At 42.4% G+C, this 21,863-nt stretch overlaps 1 protein-coding gene and 1 long non-coding RNA gene across 8 annotated transcripts in view; one reads left to right on the top strand and one right to left on the bottom strand.

Annotated features, from left to right (window-relative positions):
* Positions 1–21,863, bottom strand: part of SPATS2L (spermatogenesis associated serine rich 2 like) — a 160,018-nt gene that overhangs the window by 8,151 nt on the left and 130,004 nt on the right. For all 7 annotated transcript variants that reach the window (XM_027589995.1, XM_027590001.1, XM_027590000.2 and 4 more), the window contains 2 exons: positions 7,363–7,421; positions 1,093–1,202 (listed from right to left, as the gene is read on the bottom strand). In XM_027589995.1, coding sequence (XP_027445796.1) covers positions 1,093–1,202; positions 7,363–7,421 — 169 coding nt within the window. The remainder of the gene's footprint in view (positions 1–1,092; positions 1,203–7,362; positions 7,422–21,863) is intronic.
* Positions 11,312–12,892, top strand: LOC113919961. Its single transcript, XR_003519182.2, has 3 exons — positions 11,312–11,619; positions 11,921–12,296; positions 12,772–12,892. It is a non-coding gene; the product is annotated as an uncharacterized LOC113919961 (long non-coding RNA).

Here is a 21,863-nt window from a genome sequence, read left to right as displayed (position 1 = left end):
CCACTTTTATGCCTGGATGAGCAGACAGTCCTACTTAGAAAGCGAGTAGCTACTGTGTCCTGAAAGCGCTCTAGACCCTAGAAGCTGGGCAGACGCTGAGCGTGTGTGTGTGTGTGTGTGTGTGTGCATGTTTAGTGTACTGGGGAAAGAGGATAAGGGAAAAATGTATAAACTGTGACTTCCTGTTTTGTTGTAGATACTTGTTTTTGCCCTTCTGGTAACCATTTCTTTTTCTAATAACTGTATCCCAATTGAGTTTCAAAGATCCAGTGTTGGTGGGTCTGTCAGTCGAGGCCTCCCTTGGCCCAATGGTGTCTATGATCCAAGTGAAGGCCAATCAGAATCTCCTTCTTTGGGATGTGACTCGGGTGGGGAGACACAAAGGGAGATGACATCTGAAGGTCCCCCATCCTAATGGTGCCCTGAAGAGAGTCTGGTAATTACATCTGTCTATGTTCCCCAGGTGGCTACCTGGGTTTCTGCCTAAGTGTGGCCTAGAGTCTTCAGATCACACTTTGGTGAACTACACTCATATTCGTTCAAATTCCACTTGTTCTTGCGGTTAGCCAGGGTCAGCTTCTATTGCTTGCAACTGTGGAGATCCAATAAATACATATCTGTGGGTGGTATTCTTGATAAAAGAGCAAGTCAGCTAGAAAAGGATACTAGAAAGAAGTCGCTATATATTGTGTAAGCTTTAGAATCCTCACTGTTCTACTAGGTTCATACTCACTGTGTGTTCACATGTATGAGTGTTTATATACATACACCTAAATTACATATGGTGAAAATAATATCCCCCATTCCAGCTATAATTCATGGTTGAATACATTTTATTTGGGTCAGTCTCCACTAAGAAAATAGCTCATTCTTCTCCTCTGTAGTAATAGATCCCTTCAAACCACAGTATCCTTAAATACAGTGATTAGTTGGTTCTTCGCCCTTCTGTATTCTCTAGTTCAACACTGTGAAAGAGAGAGCTGGGTGCATGATGTTAGATCCTCAGGGAGCAGCACTCTATGGAGGCAAAACAAACATAATGGGGCTCAGATCTCTGGCTCAGGGTTCAGGCTGTGATATTTTAGAACTGACCTTAATTTCTGCCCTGAGTTCAGCCAGCTGCATCTCTGCCATCTGACTGGCCAGATCAGTCAGTCTCTTTAGTTCTTCTGCTTTCTTCTGACGAGCAGTCAGGATCTCCACTGCCAAATAAGAAAGAATAATACGTTAGGGCCAGAGGTCCAAACATATTAAATGACCTAATTTCTTGGAATCGGTTCTCCCTCCACACACTGATCGCTCTGTTGGACCATGACTATGTTTTCCAAGTTGGTTACGGAGGTGGGTTCGCCCTTGGTGCACTCATTTCTGTATGTTCTTATCCACCAATCTCCAAATCAAACACGGTCCCTTCGGATTCACTGTACACCCAGTCTTCTTTGTTTTCCTCACTGGCGTCTGATCTCACTTCCTTAATTTGGACTTTTCAACTTGTGCATTACTCCGAACAAGTATCACCAAAAAAAGACGCTTGGTAAAATCCTGTCTGAATGATATCACAAAGATAGGGAGTCCGCCAAGCAAAGACCATTCTTCTGAATGTGCTGTACTCGTAAGTTCTAACAGCATCAGACCTTCTGAACTTCAACACTTACTCATTTAGAGGAACTAGCTGTGTTACTGGAATATGACATTAAAGTTTTACTTTATTAGCTTTTTGTGGGCTAAAAAATGCCTCTGCTTTTGATACTCTGCAGATCTGTTTCCATTTTTTGCAACCAAAGAGAAGTTCCAGACCAGAGTGCCTTGTCTTTGTTTTAAGTGTCCCCCATGGAAAAATTTCAAGGGTGAGTCAAAGCCCGCTTGGACTGGATTTGTGTATACTCTTTAGCATCTGCACATGCAGAGAAGACACCACGGAGTTTTCTGGTGCCACATTTCACACGTCTGTCTGATGACCTAAAGGTTCAAGCAAATGTAGTAGTCCACAGGTGAATTTGTGTGCTTGTGTGTTTGTTTCCCAAAAGATCATAAAGCTCAAAAGCAATACTAACACATATGGTGAGATTTAAATATGAAATTTCATCTTCCAAAAGATAGCTTTTTGTTCTCTAATTTTAAGTCACATATGAACTGCCTTCATTTCTTTTGGACAGCATTTTGAGTTATGAGAAAAAGCCAGTACATCCAACGAAGATGCTATGCATGTTGGATTCACATTCCTTTCTTGGCTGAACAAAGGTCAACTGCTTTATTAGACCAGATTCACAGCACACATGCAGAGCTAAACAATGATTTCTGACTGTAAGGGTTCTTAGTTTATAAATGTCAAAAACAGTCACTTCAAACCTCCCCCCCCCAAAAAAAGTTCAAAAGCAATCAAGAGTTAAGATTTCCTGAACACTATAAACCATTCTGCAGACAGACTGAGAAACATTATCTTTCTATCCTGATACCAATGTTGAGATGTCAATAGAATAAGTAATCTATAACTCATAAAGCCTAATTGTTTGCTAAACTACTCTAATCATGCTTTGATTATTTACCAGGACTCCCCTTGCCTCCCACTTAAAATTCTTTGTAGCTGAGCAGAGGCTGCTTTCTGCCTGTAGTCTTTCAGAAGACAGAGGGGCTAGTGGAAAATGTGTCCCCATGACGGTTGTGAAAAGAATTTCCATCTGAACACAGACACTATATTACTCAATGATGTCCCAGCTACCCAGCCAGATAAGAGGTCACAAAAAGGTGGCCTATTATCATGTGTGGCCGTAGAGTACATATGTTTTGTTTGGTCCACATATTACTTTTACAAATTAATTGTCCACATTTGAAAATTAGGAGATTCTACTTGGAAGCTGGATTTCTGGCTTTTCTTAAAATACTGGAATTTCTGGCCACAGTTGGCCAACATTCCCATGTGGCAACAACTGGCTACCCCTGAGTTGTTGCTCTTTATGGATGGAGCATGGCGCCCAGTGTGCCATGGTCACTCCCTGCCCTGCTCGGCTCATTAATGTTTCCAGCCTGGCCCCTGTAGGCATCTCCAATCATGGCAGAGTTCTTTGTGTTACAGTTTTTTGTGTCCACAGTGCCTATGGCTTGGTACAAAGTGGGTGCCCAATATGTACGTTTGCTGAATGAAGGACTGAATGAAATAATCGAGGCACGCCTAGGTGGTGCAGTCGGTTGAGTGTCTGACTCTTGGTTTTGGCTCATCCTCTCAGGGTCGTGAGATGGAGTCCCGTGTCGGGCTCTGCGCTTGGCACAGGGTCTGCTTAAGACTCTCCCTTCTCCCTCTGCCCTTCCTCTCCATGCTCTCTCTCTCTCTCAAATCAATAAATCTTTTTTTAAAAAAGGAATACACAAAGGACAGAAGTTCCTTTTCTAGAAGGACCACTGAAGCATATTTAGCACTTACACCTTTGATTATTTATATGTTTGCCATTATAATTCAACATAGGAACGGGACTAAAGTCTGCAGGATGAAAAAACGATTCCTGAGCAGGAAGCTGAAACAAAGTACTTTGCTCTTGCAAACATAAAAAAGAAATTCCGAAGACCTAGACTTGGTGAGCAGATAGTAAAGTGGTCAGCAGACCCTGAATGACTACTCAGTTAAATAGATCTGACTTTTCTTAATGATCATTTGTGGGACTGGTTAACAATTAGGGATAATTGTACTTTTTGAGAAGAACTTGGGCATTCACACAAAAGATTTTATAGAAATAGATATAAATGGGCCCTAAAATAGGAATGCAGGTGCAAGATCACCAATAAATTCTGAGTTTACCCTCATGCAAATGTGCATGAAAATGAATACTTTTGCATCAGCAAGCGCTGGGATGAGTTTTACATATAGTCACATTAACATTTCAAAGCCTTTCATTATGAAAAAGCCTTAAAACTGGAGATCTAAAGCCAATACTCTGTGGGGACACTAACATTTTCACCTCAAAAACATCAATCACAGAAACAAAAAGCAAAACCAAAACCAGATCAGATCCTAAGATTCACTGATCCTAAAATTTAAAACAGAATAATAAGTTATGTTTTGAAAGCACCATCCTTTTGGAAATCTGTAGAGGGAGACAGTTTCATACAGCTTTCATTTTCACTGCATTCAGGACTTCATTAATATTATTGAGGTACTTTTAGAAACAGTATCTGGTATGCTGAAATCCATTTTCTCAATAGGATTTTTAAAATTCCTTCAAGTTTTTGGAACACATGGGAAGCTTGCTCTTGTTGCAAGAACCATGGAAAATTTTAGGGCTTCTCAAATAATACTCCTTAGCAGAGGGTGGACTTGAAATCCTCGGGGGAGGAGCTGGGACACAAAGCTTGTTTCAAGCACAAAGATTCTTTGAAATCCTTTTTATTCTTGTGAGCTCTGCATTTTACCTCACAACATACCTGCGTTTCTGTTAATATGTTTTCTTCCCATATCTTCAATAAATTTGATACTCCAAGAACACACCTATTTTGGCCTTCAGTTCCCTCAAACAGAGTCTGAGACCATAGCACCACAACATGCTTTGTTTCTTCATCTGTCAACGTAATAATCATATTACCTTGTAGGGTTATTGTGGAACTAAATGAAATAACCTACGTGACGTGTTTAGTATCATATACTAAAAAATGCTAACCTCACATATTAATAAAGTGAGATATGTTCATCTAGAATATACTTTTTTTTTTTTTGCAATTACTAATACTGGATCCCACAGCCTACAGACACTGAGTTAATTACAATAATTCATTTAACAAATATTATGAAGTACCTACAGTCTTCTCGGTACCTATGTTAGGTGCCGTGACAGAGGGGATTATGTTATAATTGAGGAAATAGGTTTGTAACATGTACAGCAAAGAGAAAATGTGGAAAGTACTCTGGAGATCATAGATGAGCACGCTCAAGATGGTGGCTGGAAATTCTTAGTGGAGGGAAATTCAATGGCTCCTTCTACCTGTGGAGACGCACGCCTGTGCCAGCTGGAGATGCTGCATAGCCCCTTTGGCCTCCATTTTCTGGCAGTCCTCTGACAGAGGAGGCTGGACTGACCCCTTCACTAGTGAGTGCTTTTCCCTTTTTGTACACCTACTGTGTCAAAGAGCCTGGCATATATTTTCTGAGCTAAGAGCCTGGCATATATTTTCTCCTTTTATCTTTACAATAACCATTTGAGATAGATACTATTCTTACTCCCCCTCTTCTGATAAGTAACCTTGGACTTTGAGAAGTTTAACAAAATGGTTCAAGGTCACAAAGCTAGTAAATGGGTGGAACTTGGATTTGAATTCAGTCCTGCTTGCCCCCAATGCATGCAAAACAGCTTCCCTGGGGCTCTGGGCAGTTCAAAAACCAGGAGCAGTGGCACCAATGACTGAAGTTAGGCAAACCCTACCAACCAATCTCGCCCTTTCAGCTAGGCTAAAGCTCCCTGTGTGCAGGTCCCAAAGTGTGCTGTTCGCTGTTTAACCCAGTTTGTGACAGTTGGTAACATATAAGCAAGCACACAGTACATGTTTATTGATTGAGTGGATTTTAAAAATGGGGATGCTCTCCAGGGATACTCCAAATCCCACAGGTCTTGGCACCTAATATTATTGTCTCAAGAAGATAGAATGAGCATGTGAAATCTGAGGTCTATTGATAATCTTTTAGGAAGTGATGTGCTGGTAACTTTGTATTTTGGTACTAGAGACACTTTTGTGTCTGTGTTGGCTGTTAACATTTTTATCAATAGGACATGAAACTGAAAAGAAAGAATAAGCTATACCTGAGAAACAGGGAAAATCCCAGATCATGTGGCAAGCAACTTTTCTGAAGGAATCAACAAACTTCGTAAGAATAAAATAATTTCACAAAGGGATTGTGTAACTACCTAAATATTCCACAGCCGAACCCTGAATCACATTTCGTTTTATTTAATAAAACTTGCTGTATTTGAGATTCTCACACATTGCTTAAAATCATTTAAAAAATTTGTGTAACAAAAATACCGATCGCTGTTTTTCATAAAGTGACTACTGAATTACGGCCAAGGGCCAGGCAAGAAAAATAGAAAAAGAATGAAGAATCTGGTCGGATCCTTTGTTCTGGTAAAAAGAAAGGCACTGTGGTCAAAGGGGAAGGAATTAGCTGGTTGGGGTGCAGACTGCCATTCATCCAATTAACGAGATAAAATCTGGGTGAGGATGAAGAATTTAAAATGTGCAGGAGATAAGAATTGTAAGACTAGATCCCAGCTGAAAAATATGGTCTTAGGGAAGGTTCCCATCAACGACGGCGACAGCAGACTGCATTTGATCCTAAGAGAGGGCTCAGCAGCTCCGCTGTGGCTTGGTGTTGCAGCTGACGGAGCAATCTGGTTTCACGTACAATGTCCCACCCATGAACCCCAGCCTGTTCCAGAGAGTTTAAATTCGTCCTAGTATCTGTTCAATAGCTTTACGACCGTTGGACAAATTTAGAACTAGAAGTAAGTATAAAGATAATACAATAAATCTAACCCAGGGTATACTAGTATTTTAAGATTGTCTGAGGGTGTTTATTATTTAAACAGGGTATTTGGGACATTAAACAGTCTCATTTGTGATTTCAACTTAAAACATGTAATTGATTTTCTTTTGAGGTGTTAAGTTGGCAGCTGTCAGCAGATTTGACTGAGTTTGTAAACAGAATTGGGAGTGTTTTAAGAAAACTTCACTTAGTACATCTCTAAGTTTGAATTATTAATCTTATAAGAGCTGCTTAAAAGCTTGGAACATGTTGCTCTTAGGCTGGTGAGTTTGCCTTGTCAGGCATCTGAAGTGCTCGAAAAAAAAAATCAGACACGTTAAATTTATAGATGTAATTCAAAATGTTAAAGAGATTTTAAGTAAAGTTTCAAATGGACTGTTGTTTTTTTTTTTTTAGGGGGATGTAATTTGTTAAACTTGAGTTAGTTGAACCTAAGAAAGAACAAGTGAAAAGGATCCTATAAATAACACAGCAAGATACGTAAGTTGTGAAAGCATACAACTGATGTTTTAAAATTTAATTCTAAACTCAATGTCATTTTAAACCTGGTTAACTATAAGTAACCCTTTATATGCCCCCAATTTTAAATAACTCAGCTGACACCTATTCTTTGCTGAGTACCTGCTCTGCTGTGCGCTCAGTGGGGCCTGCTACTTCTATCCTCGGGCCACGTGAGGCTCCCAAGGTTTCCAAGGGTTAAGTGACTTGCCTGAGGTCACATGAGCCAGGATTTCGGTGTGAATTTTAGGACCTCGCTCAGAATCCATATTACTGCCAGTCGACCTATGGATTGCTTCTGACCAGGAGGCTACTAACCAAACAACCATGTGTCTACTTACTGGCTTCTTCTTTAACTTTATCCATTTCTGCCATTAATGAAACTTCTTTGTCAATGATGCTGGGAAGGGAAAAACAAAAACAAAAGCAAAGAATGCTTAATCAAAGAGAAACTTTTAATAAGCACTGGAAGCAAAAGAAAAATTATTGTCATTAAACAAAATACAAAATTACCATAAATATTTCTATGTTACAATGCCAGCAGCACCCTGTGCCTTTCCAAAAATGAGGCTACACGGAAGGGATGCTCCCAAGTATTTCACAGTGACATCTGCTGATTAAATCACTGTCAGCAAATCTAAAAAAAAAAAGCCTTTCAGAATTGTGCTGCTTTGAATTTAAGTTTGGGAGTATTTTTGCCCCGTGGATTCCAAAGTTCCACCACTATATGAAGAGTATTTGAAAAGCTGGCACTCAGGTGATCAAGGGCTGTGGGTCACAAACGTCTCTGTGCCTTGCTCCCCCAGATACTGGCTGGAGGGCAGGGAGGTGGGGCCATCTCTGGTGCAGATGGCCCGGGGACCTACTTTGGGAAATAGGGCCTGGGTCAATCCATCCATGTGTTCTGTAATATGAGTCTATGACTTCTCATTCCCCCAAAGCAGCATTCCAACTTCAAATTAACTGCCCCCCCCATATATTACTTTTTTGGTTAGTTCTTTGAAAAAGTGTAACCTTCATAAAGTAAATAATGATCTGCCCAAAAGTTCACTTCTCTCCCATCCTGACTCCTAGTTCCCCTCACAATGAACACAGCATCAGAATTCCCTTATCCAGGTGACTCTCGAACAATACCTTGAACTGTGCACGTCCTCTTACAAGCATTTTTTTGGGTAAACAACACAGTGCCATAAATATATTGTTTTTATGATTTTCTTAACATTTTTGCTTCTCTAGCTTCCTTTATTGTAAGAACACACTATATAATACATATAACAAACAATACATGTGTTAATCGACCGTTTATGGTATCAGTAAGGCTTCTGGTCAGTAGGAGGCTATAAGTTAAGTTTTGGGGGAGTCAAAAGTTATATGCAGACTTTAGGCTGAGCGGGGGGTGGGCACCCCAATCCCCTCCCCTCCCCTCCACTGCTCAAGGGTCACCTGTATATCCTTGAACAGATTTTTAGGTATATATAAGCATAGATGTGAGGTGTTTTTACATTTTTATTTCAACCATAACTCAATATATTTCAATATATATCTCAAAAAGATAAGGACTTTTGGGACTATAACCACAGTATTACTAGAATATCTAAAAACATTAACAATAATTTAATGTTATCTGGTATCTACTCAGTGTTCAAATTTCCCTAATTGTCCCATACATATTTTTTTTATTTTTTATTAACATATAATGTATTATTTGTTTCAGAGGTACAGGTCTGTGATTCATCAGTCTTACACAATTCACAGCACTCACCATGGCACATACCCTCCCCAGTGTCCATCACCCAGCCACCCCATCCCTCCCACCCCCCACCACTCCAGCAACCCTCAGTTTGTTTCCTGAGATAAAGAGTCTCTTCTGGTTTGTCTCCCCCTCCGGTTTCGTCTTGTTTCATTTTTTCCCCTCCCTTCCCCTATGATCCTCTGTCTTGTTTCCCATACATATTTTTTAACAGTTAGTTTGAACCAGGATCTAAATAAGTACCATCCGCTGTAATTGGCTGATTGTCTATGAAATCTGTTTTTGTCTTTTACCCCCGTTTGCAACTCATTTACTGAAGAAACCAGGTTTTTGTCCTATTAAGTTGTCCAAGGTCTGAGTTTTGCTGACTGCATCTTCATGGTATTACTTAACTCATTTTTTTAATTTTCCTATGAATTTGTTATGAGATATAGAAATCTGATTAGATTCAGATTTGTTTTTATTTTAGGAAGGATACCTTATGTCATCTACTTCCATCAGCAGACCTATAATGACACAACACAGTTATAAATATTCCTCTTAGAAAAAAAGTCAAACCTGAATGTATTCAAATTCCTACATCTCATAACAAATTTATAGGAAATACAAAGGACACCTCTATTTTTTATGATTATTAGCAGTCATTGATGATGGTTGCCTAGTTAAATAGGGTTTTAAGAAGAATGGGGATATTCAAATTCTATCACTCCTTCTTCATTTATTTACTTTGAAGTCTTCCACAAAGAGAAACTTACCCTTATCAACTATTTGGGTTAATAGGTAGTATAATTTACCTAGGTAAGCAGGATAAATGCTGGTAGATCCGTTTTCAAAACGATAGTTGGTTCCCTAGCATCCCTCCAAAGTAACCAATGAGATTTTTTTGCTTGTTTGTATAGTTTATGAACTCATAATTAATGTGCTTCCATACACGGCAGCAAGCATCCATACTTACTACCTCTCTGTTCCAACAGATGTACATTTTCCCCTCCGTCAGGTGTACTTTTTTTTTTTAAGATTTTATTTATTTATTTGAGAGAGAGAGAGAGAGAGAAACAGCATGAGAGGGGAGAGGGTCAGAGGGAGAAGCAGGCTCCCCGCTGAGCCGGGAGCCTGATGTGGGACTCGATCCCAGGACCCTGGGATCATGACCTGAGCTGAAGGCAGTCGCTTAACCAACTGAGCCACCCAGGCACCCCGTCAGGTGTACTTTTAAAAACTTAAAGTGTATTGAAAATTTCTTTCCTCTTTAGGGGAATATTTTGTAACATTCATCAGGGTAAGAAGTATCTTTGGGCTGTGTCTATGGGAGCATCCAGATGATGGGACCATCCAGATGATGGGACCTGAACACTTGGGAGAGTCAGGACTGTGCACTGAGACACTCAGCTCGTTCCAACCAGGAAATCCTAATGGAAAGAAGTGACGTCTCCAGAACTGGGCACTAAGCCTAAACCATCAAGTGTAGATATCAACTGTCCCCATGACGCATATGGCTCAAGGTCACTGGATATGATCACTTTGGTGAGAGAGCACATAAGGAGACCTGTACCTTCTTTATTGACATTAAATAGGTATAATGTCAATGTGTTTTAAATATAGGAAATACAAAAGAAGGAAGTCTTCATCCCATCTCTGTCACAGTGTATTTGGCTCCCTTCCCTGGAGGTGTCCACCATCACCAGCTTCTTGCATTTCTTTCCAGAGACCATCTATTCATAAACCAGCATATGTTTCTTAATCATGTGAAATGCTGAGTTAAATCACAAGAGGCTTGTGCCTCTGTGATTATGAGGTATATTTACCTTCTCTGTCAAGTTCACACACGTAGCCAATAGGGGCCAAACAATTTTTTGTTTTTGTGTTTAACAGCCCTCCCAGAGAGGGCAGTTCTATGTTAGTTTAGGAAAATGAGGCTAATTGATGAGCTGTTAGAGAGATAAGGTGAGAACCTAGAAATCTGGAGTGAGAAGCCCCAATTACAACAATACGATTCAGCTACTCTGCGTGAGGACATGTTTTGAATTTTTATCCCCTATAGAAAGAGAGGCAGAAGAGAGAGGGAGGAGTCAGCATGAAGGCTGGGAACTGTGCAGGGTGAAGAGCCTAGGAGAAATCACCAGTGCTGGGGTGGGCGAAAGAACTTCCGTGGGCCAGAAGGTGATGTGAGCCTTTCTCGGGACGTCTGGGTCTTCACTGTGCTTGGAGCGAATGGTCTGAACGTGCACAGGTGCGCACACACAAGACACCGAGGTGGGGGGCTGGGTTCCATGTTTGGGTCAATATGAGGCTAAGCAGATGGAAAGGCAGACTGAGCGTGAGAATATTAAACCCACCCTCACCCCTGGAACTGGCACAAATCTTAGGGAGGGCTTTCGGCTTCCACTGGACACCAGCAGGAGTTCAAAGAACTTGGGGGCGGGGACAGTCCAGCTGAATCACGGGCTACATGTCACGTGAGCCTGGCAGCTGACGCGTGCTCTGTTCTCTTCCCCGGCGGAGTGCAGCAGGGGGCACAGGTTTATACCCCAGAGAGCACTGGAAATGCAGGGACGTATGAATATTCAGCCATTGCACAAGCATTTGCTGAGTGCCGGCCCTGTGCCAGCAAGGCTGTTGGGGCAGGGCAGGCAGTTGGGAATGAAGGCCCCCTGCCATCCCGGTGGAGCCTACGGTCTTTTTGGGAAAGCGAAAGCGGAGACAAAGGTGAGAGGACCTGCTGAACTTACTGGGGAAAAAGCAAAAAACCAGTCAGGGGAGAAAATGATGATGGAAAGAAGAAACTCCCTCCTCCCCAAACAACCGGTAGGCTTCTGATTAGAGTCTCTGGGATCTGAAAGCATGTAAGGTATGTAGCTAAAGGAAATTCATGCACGGGATCAAGAGTGGGTGTGGTAAGCCTTCCCGAGGGGCAGCCTCCCATCGTCCTCCCACACACCCAGTTCCCAAACAAGGCCCAGAGCCTGGAGGCTGGGAGCCCTGCACCCTGTGTGCGTGTTGGGATGGGAGAATGGTGGAGGAAGGGGCCTTTGCTGATTTATTTACCAGCTCCAAGATCGGGATAAATTCTTGTGATTAAATTTGTTCACATAATTATGTGCCCAGAGAGTTTACAAGATAGACATCTGGAGTATAATACATATCCCCAGGTTCAACACATCCTCGACAAAGCTGGATATTCATACAGTGGTTACTTTTGGGCCTTCCAGGCGAGCAACAGGAGGGATGAAGGTTTTCACAATAAATTGTTAATCTGCCCACTTGAGGATGTGAAGGAGCCTGTGAAGTTGGCATCAAACCATGCTTCCATTCTTCTGGGTATTTCAAGCAAAGACTGTACTCAAGAGTCTTAGTAATGCAAGCACGGCTATGTACGACTACTTTCAAAACTTGAGTGCATAAAGGCAAGCCAGGGATCTCTGCTGAGCCTGGACCCTGCGCAGAACCGATGAACTGAATGCAAACCAGGGTTTGGTGCGGGCGTGAAGCAGCTCCCTCTGAGCCTTCCTCCAGAATCTCAATAAGGTACACCTGAGGGTTTCTTTGGGCTTCACTTTCAAAGCGGCAGGACTGTGGAAGGGCAGAATACTGTGGGAAGTGGGTACAGAGGATGGAGAGGGGGTAGTAGTAAAGGTCAGACACCGAGGAGCCGGACCAGAGGGGTCAAAGAGGAGAGACTGCATCCAAAACCTTCCAAGGCCCGGTCTCATATCCAGCTCCATGAGCACATTCATCAGCGCCATGCGTAAGTCCTACTGGGTCTTCTTAGAGGTCCTGGGGCAGATACTTACACTGAGTGCACCTCATGAAAAACTCTGCAGGCTGCCAAGGACAGAAGGTGCGGGGCAAAACCCTGGGATGTAGGAGTTAGCAGATAAGGAGGGCGGGAGTTCTTAAGAGGAATGACATCAGAGAATTGAAAAGGCGAGGAGAAATCACAGGCAGTGTCACAGACCACATTCCTACTGAGGAGCTTAAAGGTCATGTGTTTGCTTTTTAGGTACACCTGTGCAGACAGACGTCAGCCCTGAGTTGCTTCAAAAAGAGAGCTGATCATAACTAACACATCCTGAGTGCTTACTGTGTGCTAGGCACATTAGGTAGACCACCAGCACCTTATTGGAATGACCTTGTTTAAGCTTCATGAAACTCCAGAAGGTATGAGCTCTACTCTCTCTTCACCACAGGGCCTTAGCCCATGCCCCTCTCTCTGCTGGAAGACAACCCTCCTCCCCAACCCAGCCTTTCTTCATTTCATTAACCGTGAGTCTTCCTTCAGGCCTCCACTAAATCATCACTTTTTCAGGGAAACCCTGAGTTTTAAAAAACTTCTGTTCAACTTTATGGTCTGAGACTATTGTGGGTTGCTTGACAAGAAACTGCTCAATAGTAACAATAGCCAAATTATGGAAAGAGCCCAAATGTCCATTGAGTGATGAATGGATAAAGAAGATATGGTGTGTGTGTGTATATGTATTCCATATATATGTATATATATATAAATGAAGTATTATTCAGCCATCAAAAAGAATGAAATCTTACCATTTGCAACAACATGGATGGAACTAGAGAGTATAATGCTAAGTGAAATAAATCAGACAGAGAAAGACAAGTACCATATGATTTCACTGATATGTGGAATTTAAGAAACAAAACAGATGACCATAGGGGAAGAGGAAAAAAAAAAGAGAAGGGGAAACAAACCATAAGATACTCTTAACTATAGAGAACAAACTGAGGGTTGCTGGAGGGGAGGTGGATGGGGGGATGGGCTAAATGGGTGATGGGCACTTGTGATGAGCACTGGGTGTTATATGTAAGTGATGAATCACTAAATTCTACTCCTGAAACCAATATTACACTATATGTCAACTAACTAGAATTTAAATAAAAACTTGAAACATAAAAAAAAGAAAAAGAAACTGCTCAATAGTGACGAGCAGGGGAGACAACGTATTCATTTTTCTGTGGGATAACAATAATGAAACTTCTTGGTATACTGTAGTGTTTGCATATAAATTATGTTTAAGCAAAAATTTATATAATTTCTGCCACTGATGGAATCTAATCATTTGAGACATAAGCTTATGAATAAAAGTGCAATGATAATCACCAAACCACACAGGGTTTGGCTCAGAATCAAAACAGGTAGTTGATGGTTCTGTATGCAAATTAGGGTGGCAATAAATTATTGAAATTTGTGTTTTCCCCCACTGATCATCTGCAATTCTTGGTTTTGAACATTTTTGCTTTGAAACAGTAATCCTCTGTACTTGACAGAAATACAGAACTCTTTAACTAGTCTTTCACTGACCCCTATAAGTTCTTTTTTAAAATTTAAGGTTATTTATTTACTTATTTGAGAGAGAGAGAGAGAGAGAATGCGCAGGAGCAGGGGGGGAGGGGGGAGGGAGAGGGACAAGCTAACTTCCTGCTGAACATGTGGGTCTCTATCTCAGGACCCCGAGATCCAGACCTGAGCCAAAATCAAGAGTCTGAGGCTCAACCAACTGAGCCACCCAGGTGACCCCCACTAGACATTCTTTAAATAGTTGGATAAAGTCCTCCAGAGGGCACCAGACTTAAGACACATCGAACATGTTCTACATAAACCGAGCTCACATAAAACCTATGCCGACCTCACATGTTTCAGATATGCCCTCTATCCTTCCAAAAACACATCTTCTCATTTTATCTAAACTGTCTGGATAGTAAAATTTTATTCTGTTGCCATAAAAAAGCTTTTATTATTAAAGCAATAAGGTGTAAGGAGGAGATTACCATGGCAAAGTCTTTACGGTTTATTATATAGTTAATCACAGAGATAAAGTGTCATTTTATAGAAATGTTGCCACTGCCTTGATTCTTTTCTACAGAGGACTTATAATAACAATAATAAAAAGAATCAGAAAGGCACTTTAGCAAGAAGAGATTTATCATTTTCTGCTCTGTGAAAGATTCTTCTTTAAACCCGGAGACTAAGATACTGAGTGACAAAACCTCTTTCTTTTGAAGCTGGGGCAAGCCATGTCGAGTCCGGTGTCCTTCATAAATAAAGATGCTGGGATAGGGGGCAGCCATGGGACTGTCAGTGGTTGATAAGCTGGCGAGCAGAACCTGCTGGTGGGTACTGAGGAATGAAAGCAGAATTTCAAAGGGAATTTCAAGAAATCAAACTGCCGGGGCAGCTGGATTTGATGTTAAAGAGTTAACACTAGACCACATTTCATCTTGGTGAGTTTGCCTCAGGGAGGCTGCAGTGAGAGAAATTGCCCGGGACCATCTGATCCCAGACAGTTTGGCTTCAGGACCCTCTTGTGGATGAAGTGCTTCAGTTCAGAGCCTCCTTAACTCCTCAGCTGCCAAGCAGAACAAAGCAGGTGGAGCGGAGTGGCCGAGGCCGGAGCGGGATGGGCGGCCGAGCATGCTCTGTCCCCCAGCCCCAGCCCAGCAGACAGAGAGCGTGGGAATGGCTGGGGAGAAAGGATGCCAACGACCTCAAAGGTGATGTTTCAGTCTTTCTGGCCTGTACCAAATAGCATAAAGACTAATGTAAAAACATTGCCCCCGCTGTGAGCTGCGCTCCTGCCTATGGCATCAGGGGGAAGGACGGTGAATGCCCAGAGGCGTACCAGCGTCAATGTCCAGTGGCCACCATGTGGGCCGAGGTGAGGAGCCAGGGCTGACGGGAGAGGCAGCGTGTACTGCCCACCAGGTGGCTGGCAGGAAAACTCCCCTTATTAAACATTTAAGGGGTGCTATACTGTTACCACGGGTGCCATTTCCAGTCCAGCTCCCTGAGTGTTAACCAGGAATTCCTGGGCCCAGGGTAAAACCCATTTCTCAACTATTGCTGTTTGTCAACAGAGCTTCTGTCCTGGGCCTGACAGGAACGGAGGCAGTGAGGCCGCGTGTGGTCTTCTATTCCTAGGGTCCGGAGGATTGGCAGCTCTACCACTTACAACAGGTGCCTGCAAATGGCACCCGTGATCTCGCATGCTGCCAAGTCCCCATTCCTCCTTTCTCTGTTCTGCTTCTTGAAGGGTTGCAGAATACGCCCCCTACCCCCAAATACAGCAATTTGGTGTATTGACTATTGTGAGCTCCAGGCACTTGAAAAACTGCCAATGCAGGGAGAGATGGTATCTAAACTTCCCTCATCTGACTAAAGACAGAGCCTCCAAGGAACTCAATTGTCATAAATCCCCTCCTGGCGAGTTTTGCCAACCAGGTACGACAAGAGCCTAGAAGGTGACCCCACACCCAGACGTACTTTGTCACAAATGATCATACCTCCCGTCTGTTCTTCTAAGGGCCTCTCGTATTTCCTAGAATCATTTACTCTCCCCTGAGAGGCCTATATCCCCCCACCCCTGTCCCTGTCAAAATGGTATTTAATTCTGAATTCTGAGCCACCACGGGAGCTTCCTCACTTTTCCCTGGGTATCGCCCATGTATACATGAGGTACACATGTTAATAAACTTCTGTTCGTTTTTCTTATTAATCTGTCCCATTACGGGGGTCTCAGCCAAAACCCCGGAGGGTAGAGGGAAAGTTCTTTTCCCCTCCATCCCCATCTTGTCCCTCTCCTGTACCCTGTATGCTCGTCACTGGTATCATGTGATTTGTGTGACTCCTCTTCCTTCACTTGCCATGTGATCACGTCCTCTAACGCCTACCCCAGCCAGGTCTCTCCTGCCCTTCTCTACGCCCCCTGTGGCCGGTCTCACTCCATGCTCATTATTAAGTAGTTGGCTATGTTTCATTCTTTAGTTTTGTTGGGATTCCTGGGTCTGTCACCTTCTACTCTGTACCTTTTTCCATTTGATTTTACAACCACCTGCCTTCTTTTTTATAATTGGAACTCTTCTTTTCCAAACGCAGCAGTAGTGACAAACTGATCTTTCTAAACATCTCCTGAATTCCATACTGTTATTTGGTAAGCACAGCAAAACCCAACATACATGTCTACGGCACGTAGACTGGGGTTGGGACACAGCCCTTTGAAGTGGTGCCTAGTAATCGGGACTATCGGGGAAAGGAAGCAGCGGTGCCTCTAAGCATGAATCACACTTAAAATATAAAGCAATTAAAATCCCTCTGGCTGTCAATGAATGCAATAAGTGCACTCAATTTGCCAATCAGGCTGAGCCCATTTTATTTCTCTTTTTTTAATCCGAGGTAATATTATCTGTTAATGTTAATATCTCTTAGTTGCATATTTTATATTGGAATCCTACAATAATTTAAGTCACGGTCAATGAATATTTCATCACACTGTCTGAGGTGCACTTCTGGAATGAGACATGTGCAGATTTAGTATAAAGACTGATTCCCAATACTTATAAAATCCAGGAGTTCCTCAAAAAGCAAATAGTTAATTGAAAAAAAAAGCAACACAAAGATTCTTTCTCTTCTTGGGAGTTTTAAAAATGGTATCAGAGTTGCAAAATCCTGTAAATTCTACCAATCCCACAATACCACAAGCTCAGCTGAAAAATCTATCCTCCTTGTATACCTCCATTTAGAATTTTACATAGGATTTCACTTAGTAATATAACTTCTTGTCTTTACTAATTACTTCTTAGTTTTGTTTCTTTCCAGAGATCACTATTCGGAGAAAGTAACTTACCTGTATTTCAGTTTCTATAGCTTAAACATTATATCATTTACTCCCACCCCCTTAAAAAAAAAACCAAACTAAGACTACCACTATGGAAAAGAAGGCAGACTTGTATCTGTGGATGTTTAACTGTCTTACAGCACAAGGGGGCCATTTAAGGCACTGAGTTAACATTCCTCACATTTTTATTTCATTTTACATGCTCACTAAAAAAGCTGGAAAATATAGAAAGCAGTATAAAATAAAACTAATTTCAAAATAAAACAAGGCAAAGTATCTCTTTGTTTCAGACTCCAAATAGAGTCAAGCACTCAGAACACTGTGGCATTTCTCTCTAATTTGAGCGGGGAGGGGAGGCGTCCATGCAGAAGCCATCACGGTTGTTGAACACACGAAGAGCAACAGAAGCTGGAAGAGACTGATGTGGCACAAAGAGTCCCAGCAATGCTGGCCCACGTCTAGCTTAGGTCCTGGCCTCGGGGAGGCTGCTCCTGGCCTCCTGATGGGCTCTTGTGTGAGAAGGGGTGGGTGGGCACCTGAGTTTCCTGGTTTGGGCACTGAGGCTCTTCACCACCCAGCATCTCCAGGCTCGCTACCACCACTCCTCCTCAGCACCTGCCCTAGTCCGCCTGTACCTTTTTCCATTCAATTTTACAACCACCTGCTTCCCAAGTGGGGGGGAGCAAATGAAATTTTAAACTTTATGTACTTACTCTTTACTTTAGAAAGCAGACTTTCCTAATTTCTGGGATACAGATTAATAGTGGTATACATATATGACTTATACATAAATTTTTTGGTTTGAGAGGGATGTGTTCACAATCGATTTATTCATGGCATGAGACCCAGGGAGCGTACTCCTCCCAGAGCACACTGTGGTCTTTTTGCTTCGGGTTCCTCGTGTTGTTCCTTCTGCAGGGAACCCTCTCTCTCTTCTCGGTCTGGCAATTCCTAGCCTTACTTCTAGTGCCAGTCCAATGTCACCTCTGCGATGGACCCTTTTCCAGCCAGCCATCAACCCTCCCCGACGCGCGTTCCCTTTCCCAGTTTTCGCCATACTGCACCACACAGCTTGTTTCTGTCTACTCCCACTAGACCTTGGACTTTGTTTAGAAGGGCACCACTTTTATCCCTCAGTATTTCTAGCAGTGTCTCTTCAAGCGTGGCCCTTAGACCATGTACGTTGGCACCCTCTGTACTCATGACACGCAGGTTCCTGGGCTCCCCCCTCACTCACAGAATCAGAGCCTCTGCGAATGGTGTCCAGGTGCTCCCTGTGCATTCCAAAGTCTGAGAAGCACTGGCTCATGACACGTGTGTCTCTCTACTGGAGGGGTGAATGAAGAACAGGGAAGAGAAGGCAGAGAGAGGGCATGGAAAGATGTGAGAGGGGAAGGGGGGTTGATCTGGTGGCCACGGTGGCCATTCAGAATCAGGGTCCTTTTGCCTTACTTCTCCTTCCATCAAGCAATGAACAGTAAAACCCTCCTTATCGCATAGCTGGGATCCACTGCATGCTAAACAGAAAGGTGGAAAAAAGAGACCTTCTTCCCATTGTCTTGGTACAGAGAGAACAAAATTGACTAAATACTTATCTGGAAGGAAAGAGAACCAACCTAGATGGGCCAGGCTAGAGATTCTCTAGAATAATCTGAGAAATGCATATCTTGTACCTAAACTCTTCATAAAACCCCTTGACGGTAGTACCCCGTTTTGTAGCTGAGTAGAGGTTAAGAAACTCAAACATCTTCAGAGCTAGAATATGTGGAGTTGAAATTTAAATCCTATTCTAACTCTACACAGCATGCCTCCTAATTAAGTGGTTAATAAACCTTGGAAGATGTGACTTTTGTTAGAATATGGCTTACAGTCACTGGAAGAACAGTGTAACTGACATAATAGGGAATTCTGTTATACTGACTTCAGGCACAGCCTGTTGTATGATTTCTTGCTGTCCTAGCTGACAAATTGCCCCAAATGACTCCTTAGTCTCCCCCTGAGAGACTACAGAGTCTCCCTCTGTAGCAGTGTCATAAACAGAAATAAGTCCTAAGATCCATTCTAGAGTTGTGATCTAGGATAAGTCCTAAGATCCATTCTAGAGTTGTGATCTAGGATAAGTCCTAAGATCCATTCTAGAGTTGTGATCTAGGATAAGTCCTAAGATCCATTCTAGAGTTGTGATCTAGGATAAGTCCTAAGATCCATTCTAGAGTTGTGATCTAGGATATCCCAGTTTGGAAACTAGAACGTATTTTGTATTTACACTAATATCCAGGAACAAATTTGTTGAAAATGGATTATACTATAAATTAAAACACACACAAAACACACACTCTTCATCTGGGATTGTACAGATAAGAACAATTTGCTTCATTCTTTTTTATATCTCTACTCTATCATGAAAACTAACCCTATTCAGGAGCATGTTTCCAAGCTAATGGGATTGGTAGCGTTCCTTTGCTGAAAAGATTCAGAGATCTTTTCAGATTTCAAGCTGAAATCACAATCAACTTCTTGTCCTCCAGCTCTTATTGTGGGTCTATGATTCCACAAAGAAGGCTGCAGTAAAAGGAAAGCTGACCTCCAGTGCCAAGTGTGTGGCGGACATAACATATGGAGGTAATCACACACAGAGCTCAGAAAGGCTATTAATACAAGGTACTATTTATGCTGGTTTCCTGGGGACTATACCCAACTGAAAAGGCCAGTTCTGTACTTTTTGTATTTATCAACCCGCTCTTCCTTCATGTCGAGTGATTCACTCAGCCCTTGCAGCAGCCCTGGGGAAACATCTAATGCACAGAAAAACCTCGGGGAGGAGAGAAAATAGGAAAAGAGAAGCTTTCACCTCCAAAGAGTGAGCTACACCTATTTAGAATGACACATATTCACAAACGAGGCAAGATTTGAAATACAGTGTACCACAGGGACTCGCCTTAGTCACAAAGTCACAGGAACCTTGAGTTTCTCTGTGGTTTATGGTATTTACCCTTTTCACAATTCAGAATGGATCCGGAGCTTATTTCTATTTATTGGACTGGTGCAGAGTAGGGAAAAGGAGTCATTTTGCTCAATTTGTCAGCGAGGATAGTGACAGAAACCATACATAGGGCTCTCCTGAGGCATAAATATATTTATTAGCCTCTTCTATCATTGCCTCTTGATGTCCTTTGCAGGTGTATGTTCATCTCCATACTGTGAGTTCTTTTAATATGCTGGCATAATCTCGAATGTTGGGTGTGGGGAGAAGGTACAGGTTTGTTTAATTTCTGTCATATAGTTCTTTGTACAAGTCACAAGCAGGTGGGCACTTAGAAAAACTATCTGATGAGAAGGAAAGAGATCAGTCAGAAAGTCTTCGCTGGTGCAGGTTTTGATCAATGGGAAGATGACATTTATTTCCAAAGCAGAAGGACATGGAGACCTTTTATTAAATTTTGTTTAAAAACCGTAGAAAAGGACAATGCAAGCTTCTGATTTTGTCTTCATTACACGCTTAATCTAAGGAGCTGGCAAAATCTAGCAACCATTGAACACGCTGCTGCTATTTAACAGGGAACCAGAGTCTGCACGGCATTGTGTAGCAATGCCAAGTGGCTGCAAAAGTTCCCCACATCAGCTCTCCCACAGGCAATCCCATTACGAGCTTCCCCTGTCAAATGGCCTAGAGAAAAGCATCATTCTGTGAATGGACAACACACTCTTCCAGAACTTCTGACGTTCGCGGGTGCACGAGGAATGAGTACCATTTCAGCCACAGTTTTCAAATGGAGTCTCTGCTCATTATCTGGGCTTATGTCAATGTCTTCCATGTGACCGAACTCAAAAACCAAGTTTGCTTGTTGTCACGGCATCTACTCTGATTCTAGAAACCGCTTCAACTAAGACGTATTTTTCCTGTACTCACCCATCAAGGTATACACAGCGCCACAGTTTCCATGATTCAGCTAATTAGATGGTCACCAAATATTTGCTCCACCATGACTGCACCCTAAGGGGCAGAGAGACCGGTTTTCCTTCAGCTTAAGTAGCTCAAGGGCCAGCATGGCTGCAGATGTCACCAGCGTGACAGTGGCTGGACACAGGCCATGTGAGCCCAGGAGCACCCAGGAATATTGCCACCTGGCCGAAGCCAAAGAGAAATAATAATCCTCTAAACAGACCCTTAATGAAACAGCTCCCTACTGTATCTTTACATACTTCATCCTAATTCTAGTCCCCACCGTGACATTCGGTTTTATGACAAAATGAGAAAAAGACTCAGGGAGAGACATAATGGCTAATGAGAGTGCCTGCCTGCTATTAGCAACAACTTCTGGTTCTTCATTTTTCCATTTTCTCCTCAGGACTGAGTTGAATTCTGTAATGCAAATAGACAAAAACGCCAAGCCCTCAATTTGCTACACTTCAATATAACCGGTTTTCTGGTCTTGAGGAGACAAAAGTGTAATGTAATGTAGCTAGA

The sequence above is a fragment of the Zalophus californianus genome, chromosome 3, assembly GCF_009762305.2.
Source record: "Zalophus californianus isolate mZalCal1 chromosome 3, mZalCal1.pri.v2, whole genome shotgun sequence".
In the NCBI taxonomy this organism is placed as follows: domain Eukaryota; kingdom Metazoa; phylum Chordata; class Mammalia; order Carnivora; family Otariidae; genus Zalophus; species Zalophus californianus.
This window is presented reverse-complemented; position numbering and strand designations above follow the sequence as displayed.